This window comes from Dermacentor andersoni, chromosome 8, assembly GCF_023375885.2.
Source record: "Dermacentor andersoni chromosome 8, qqDerAnde1_hic_scaffold, whole genome shotgun sequence".
NCBI lineage: Eukaryota > Metazoa > Arthropoda > Arachnida > Ixodida > Ixodidae > Dermacentor > Dermacentor andersoni.
In genome coordinates, this window is record NC_092821.1 from 2,500,087 (window position 1) to 2,506,750 (window position 6,664).

At 47.0% G+C, this 6,664-nt stretch overlaps 1 protein-coding gene across 4 annotated transcripts in view; it reads left to right on the forward strand.

Moving 5' to 3' along the window:
* The window catches only part of LOC126526684 (phenoloxidase-activating factor 2), an 80,480-nt gene extending 75,774 nt beyond the window's left edge, over nucleotides 1–4,706 (forward strand). For all 4 annotated transcript variants that reach the window (XM_055068349.2, XM_072289583.1, XM_055068348.2 and 1 more), the window contains one exon: nucleotides 4,339–4,706. In XM_055068349.2, the coding sequence (XP_054924324.2) occupies nucleotides 4,339–4,524 (186 nt within the window). In that variant the 3' untranslated portion in view covers nucleotides 4,525–4,706. The remainder of the gene's footprint in view (nucleotides 1–4,338) is intronic.
* Nucleotides 4,707–6,664: the final 1,958 nt, after the last annotated feature.

Consider the following 6,664-nt stretch of genomic DNA (forward strand, 5'->3'; position numbering starts at 1 on the left):
TCGTGATATCACCTTTGTCGTTCCGTCGATGTGATTCCTTCATCATTCCATAGTCGTCACTGCGTCGTCATACAGTCATTCTCAAGCCGTCAAGCTCATATTCGGCTGTGTCAAGTGGGTGCCGTAGCAAAGTTGGCTGATACCTGACCACTGTATTTGTGACGTAGCTGAATTAACAGAATTACCGAAATAACTACTATAGATTTAGAAGGATGTGTCAAAATCAACGGATGAAACAGAACACAAACAGCGCCATTCCTTCAAACATCAAAATCATTTTGCTACGGCTTTCTGAGTGGAATGCCTCCTGTGTGATCTGCGCCTTTGTTTCTTGTTTAGTGATGCCATATCGCTCTGTATAACAAAACGCACGTCATGACAATCGCGGACAACGCAGGGTCTGTGCGCTCTTTCATGCGCGTCGGATATTTTACCTCTATATTAGAGATGCTGCAAGGGCTACTTTCCCCACTATCCGGTCCGCGTGTAGAAGAGAATCCCGAAGATAGTGCAATACCTGGCCGTCACGCGGCGGAGGTGAAGCAGGCGTTAAGCACACCCCATACCTGGCCTGTTCCCGAAGATAGTGCAACACCTGGCCGATACGTGGCGGAGGTAAAGCAGGCGTTAAGCGCTCCCCATACGGGGGCCGAGCCCGAAGACAGTGCAACACCTGGTCGACACGTGGCGGATGTGATGCCGGCGTAAGCGCTCCCCATACGTGTGCCGATCCCGAAGTTTGCGCCATACCGTGCCGACCCGCTGCGGAGGTGCAGTTCGCCAATAAGGGGGCTCAGATACACAGCTTCGCTGGGCATCCTTCTTGACAGAGCGGAACGGCACTGAGTTTTTTTCCGTGGCCATGAACCAATTCGCCTGCCAATCAATTTTTGCTGCGATGGGCGAGAATTCCGTCACCGATTGATTTTCGACCTCATCGCTTGACGACAATGCTGAGTTTTTCCTTTCCCTTCTGCTCGCACACCTGTCCGGCGCTTACTTGCCCCGCTCAACACAAATCGTGCGTAGCAGTGTTTTTTTTTTTTTTTTTTGAAGTGCAAAGCATCGTTGGCGTCTATTTCTGTCTTCGTGCGGTGAGCCTGGTAATGCAGTCTAGCCTACCAAGTGTTGTGAGTCGGCGCACATTACATAATGAAACAATAAGTCACAAAATAAAACCTCTATATTTAATGACTGCCCACGGGCATCCAGAACGAACACATACCTGTCAATAAAATAGCGGATGTTCAACCTCTCCCTTGGTTTCAGGTATTCTCGATTGTATCAACCAGAGTATCTGGTGGCGCAAAGATCAATTTTTACCAACAACGTAATGCCAGTGAGTGCTTCTCTGTTCTCTGTGATGTCTGGCCACTCAATGTACGGCCACTGTGCGTATTCTTGACCAATCCTCCAGAACCTGTATATGATACAACGTGTATTGAATGCTTAGATTCAGATATGTGGAATAACACTTCTTATTACCACTGTTCTCTCGACACGCATACTTTTGTTATTATACAGCGCGTTTCAGCGAAAACTTTAAAATAAAAAAGGCAAACATCGCTTGGAGAGCAGACTTTTGGGCTGGTTGGTTACGCATAGCAGATCACCGTCAAGCGTTAGGATAGATAGTTGGACGTGTTTGTTAAGCATGATCTGAAGGGAAGGCGCCATGTGTATGTGTGTTCCTTCTTCGTCCACGGGCGACGTTGCGCCTTCACTTCAGATCACGGTCAAGCGCGCACAAACAAGGACCAAGTGAGGAGCAGACAACACAAGCGCTTTACATTATTTGCACAAAAGTTTTAATTGCATCGTCGACTAAATAACGTTCACTAAGGAAGTTTTTAGCTAATTACCTTATGGCATATATTGCAATATACAAATTCTAGGGAATGGGACTTCAAGGCATATCTACATGAAAATAATTGAGGGTGACACCATTGACGAGATGCGCACCGTCAAACTTGCCCTAAAAAACTCGCTGTCTCTACACTTACTTTCTGAACAAAACCTCGTTTCATGCATTGAAGCACGGAAGTAGCTGGAACGCCATGCATTTGTACGGCTAGAATTTGTAAATTGCAATATGTGCCACAACGTAATTAGTTAACCTTAATTAGTCGTTTTTTAATTAGTTTATGCTACACTTCAATTGTTTCCCTAAGTAATGCCCGCTTCTTCGCGTAGACCAGCTCACGGACTAGAATTGCGGTAACTTCCGAGGGCAATTTAAAACAAAATTCTGCGTTCGCTGAATCATACGGTATATCTCCTTAGTCAGGTATCCGCATCGACGTCTCACACTGAGAACCTGCCTAATTTGGTGTTGGAATTTGGGCCTAGCAGCTGCAGAACCTTGAGATCAAATTGCGCACTAATAATGACCTATATAGCTATGGACGCACTCCGGGCGCATGTTCGCCGTATATCCAGAGTCCCTGACCACCATCTCGCTCGCTTGCCTGAGAAAAGACCCAAGGCAGCGTTCTCCTGATCAATTGCGGCTAACCGGCACTCTTTGTCTTTGAGGTACTCACCCGCAACAAGAACGACATCCCTTATGTGGTGCTTAAAAAAGCTTCCTGTGTACCTTGCTGTTCTAGGAATAGTGAAGAAAGCTAGTCTGACCACCGCGGCTCTCAAGCAGATCACATTGGAACTTCTGCATTGTTCATACGCTAACCGCATCCATGTTAGCACGGATGGTTCCGTCTCGGAAAATTCTACGGGCGCCATTGTTCTACCATCGCAATCGGTCGTCATCAATTTTAAGACTTCACACGTAACATCTACAGGTTCCGAAGTGGCCTCTCTCCACGCTGCTGTCTAATACATTGAAAAAGAACCGCCTAACAAATGGGCAATATTTTGCGATTCGAAAGCAGCCCTCCAGAGCTTGCGAAGTTTACGACGCGGCAATTATGAACAGCTGGTGTCACAAATAAACGAAACCTGCCATTGCGCTTCTGTACGAGGACATGATATCATTTAATAAAGCAATGAAGGGGGCTAGTTGCTGAACGTTCATGGTTATATTGCGCTCAGTTTTACACAGACGATATTAAGGAAGGAAGGACAGGACGTGGACGGACGTAGCGCAAACTACCAACTGTTTAATACTGTTAAATAACGCGCCATATAACTATGAACATATCATATTTCAGTGGCTGCCGGGACATTGTGGCGTCGTTGCTAATCACCTCGTCGATGACGCTGCCCGACGTGCCCAGGCTGGCTCACCGACACTCCTTATACTTTTATCGAGAGTCGACGCTCCAAGAGAGCTTCGCAGTCTCGCTCGTACCATCACGCTAAGTTACTGGTATACACCACAGAACTCTAAGTGTCGTTTATACAGCCTCGACCCATCACTGAAACTTAAATTACCAGCGAACCTTTCACGACGTGACACAACACTGCTGTGTCGGCTGTGGGTAGGAGTAGTATTCGCCAACTCTTACAGCTATCGTATTGGAATGGCCGATTCACCAATGTGCGCCAAGTGCAAGTGTGAAGAGACGATCAGTCATCTTCTGTGCCACTGTTCCCGCTTCGATAATCAACGTGGGACTCTATAGTGTGCCTTGAATAGACTGGATGACAGGCCATTTACGGAAGCGAAGATCTTGGGAGCCTGGCCTCACAGTTCGATAGCCCAGAAAGCAGCTCGAGCGCTTTTTCACTACCAGACTTGACTGCCCAGACTTGAGTGCCCGACTATAGACATCCTACACCTAAGTTTCCTCTCTCTCTCTCTCTCTGCGTACTGCGGCATTTCCTTGCCGGAGTTCAACAAAGTTGTCAGCGGCGCTTTGCTGCTGCTGTCGTCACATAATCGCTCGGATTACACAAATCTTTGAACGTGCTGCATGCACAATTGAGCCGTGTCATCGTTTAGTGTTCGACGAAGACGCTCATTTTAACTGCTCGGGATATTTCGGTGCACCTTGGCGAGCGAATGTGTAATACTGGTGCTCGCACGCTGAAGTGTTTCGGAACTTATTCTAGCTATGCACTTAATGCTGGTTGGCGATGCAAATGAGCGGTAATAACATAAGCTCAATTAATAATTAATCATATCAGTATGTAGCACATCACGTTATTCGCGCTGGTTCATGTTTTCCTGACCTTATACTCTGCCACTGCTTGTTATAAGGGACCGCAGGCCACGTGAAAGCATGCAAAAGCTTTTTCCGTGGTCTCCAACACTTCGATATTGAAAGTGAATTGAATGAGTCAGTCCATTTTACTTACCGCTGTGCTGCGCCAAATGACTCTCTCGCATACCGAGACCTTTAGCAGGTGCGTCATATTGCTGGGCTGGTTACGCAGGGCGACGGCGGTGGGCCCCTGTCGTGCTACGCTGCGGACGGGCGCTACCACTTGGCCGGCCTGGTCGCCTGGGGCATCGACTGCGGCACACCGGACGTCCCAGGCGTCTACATGCGCGTCGCCAAGTACCTCGACTGGATCTCTGAGGTCACCCACCTCCCCATCTCCGAGTTCTACCCCAAGTGATCAGTGCCGGCGGCGATCACGAAGCGGGCACTTTCTTCCAGTTTTTAGCCACGTTGCTCTCACCGCTTTCACGTTGCCAAGTTCAGCCAACCGCATGGAGCTCTGTTTCATCACGTACAGCTGGGCACATTTGTCAGTGCAGTCCTGTACATAATTTTAATAAACGGAACAATCTTTGTGTTTCGGTGGCTTTAATTGCTAGTACTGTAGTGCTAATTGGCGCTTCACGGTCTCCCTTTCTTCTGTCCCTTTTCCAGAAAAGTATTTTGCGCCACAAAGTATACCTAGGAAGAACTGTAGTGCTACCCTAGGGCTGTCACGTGGGCACCAAATAAGAATCGAGTTACACATTCCAAATCATAAACTCAACTGGGAGAAAGCACCGCTACATTAAATATTATGACTGTTTAGTCCTAAAGTGAAGCACAGCGATGGCAAGCCTTATGCTTCAACTCTTCGGGCGCAGTTTTAAGTGTGCGCGGGTAGGACATGCTGGCGCGACGCAAGGCAGCTCGACAGAAAGGACTCGCGTGATGAGGTGTACGAGGCCGACGGGAACCCTTAGTCGGCGCCTAGTCTCTCGGATAACGTGACGCTTGGTGTTCACTTTAGCAGGGAGGAAGTTTGGGCGTTCTGGTGGGATACATAAAAACTGGGATACATAGCGCGAAAATGACACAGGGACAAGCAGGAACACAGGACGAGCGATAGCGCTCGTCCTGTGTTCCTGCTTGTCCGTGTCATTTTTGCGCTATGTATCCCAGTTTGTTTGCTGTTCACACCTAGAGCCTGTACGCAGCATAAGCGCAAGCCAGCTTATAGCCCGCATGCGTACAATGTTGAGCTTATAATATTTTGAAAATGTTAACACAGTTTATTTGACAGGCATGGCACGCTGGTTTTCGTAGATTTCACTATGGACAAGCCTTTCAAGTGCCTATAGGTGGCGCCCATTACTTTTTATGATGGTGAGGAGACTGGGAACGCCGCGGGCGGCAGTGGTCCACAGCGCATTTGCGGTCGCCCGCGATGGATGGTTCCGAAAGCACTGCAACCGTCTTTTCGTCTACGAATGCCTGTCAGTGCGGCTTCTCTAATGGGATGACATTTCAGCTGACGGAAACATACCACGCGGATAATTTAGCGAGAGGACCTTGCGATACCATCAGCGTCGTCTGCGTTACTGCAGTTGCAACGTCGTGCAATTGGCCGAGGATGTTTCCGGAAGATCTGCAACATTATACACGTTTTTTTTTTTTTCCTGAAGGGGGGAAGGGGCAGAACTTTTTGTTGGGCTAGTTGGTGCATGTTACTGAAGTACTATAGCGCCAAACAGATGACACAAGAAGAGACACGGACGAGCGCTTTGAAACACTATGAATCATACTAGACGACATTCAGTACGCTATAGGGTCATTCCTCGCGGAACGCAGGAGGTCCCTAAAGTGTCCATCGCTGATTCTAATTAATAAAAATTCGTTTTCTTGGTGATTGTGTGCGTGAGGCTTGACCAAGGTATATTTATCAAAATATTTTTGGTGACGTAAGCACTCTTGCAAGTTCACGCGAAGAAGCAAAAGTTGGTTGGAGCTATATTCTTTTAATCAAGTGCGCAACTGGGTACTATGACAACCTTAGAATATTATACTGATGTTTCTTTCATAGGTTGACACATTAATTTATTTCGTTTATTTCGCTCAGTTAAAGAAAAGGCAACAAATTGGATTTTTAACTTTTCTCCATAAACCATTAGGGTAGAGCCACAGCATTCTAGTATTTTGCCCCATTTCTATAGTTTATTTAGAACTGAGGTTAAACAGCGCAAATAAAACAGGGACAGGAGGAAATACCACAGACAAGCGCTGACTGCCAACTGGAAGCTTATTTGAAATTCCCCAGCAATTTTATACCTTTTTTTTTTCACATAGGCATGCGTACACCAATCGCAAGAACATCTGCGAATCGGCATCATAATCTTTCATTCAAAAAAGCTGTTTCTTTACCCGACAAGGCGAGAGAGGGAGCGCTTACACATTTGTCTTTCTTTTCTAATGTAATAGGCGTCTATTTCCCTTTTCCTTTTCCTATGAATTTTGTTTTTTCAAATATGGGAGTGCAGGGACACTTGTTACAATGTCCT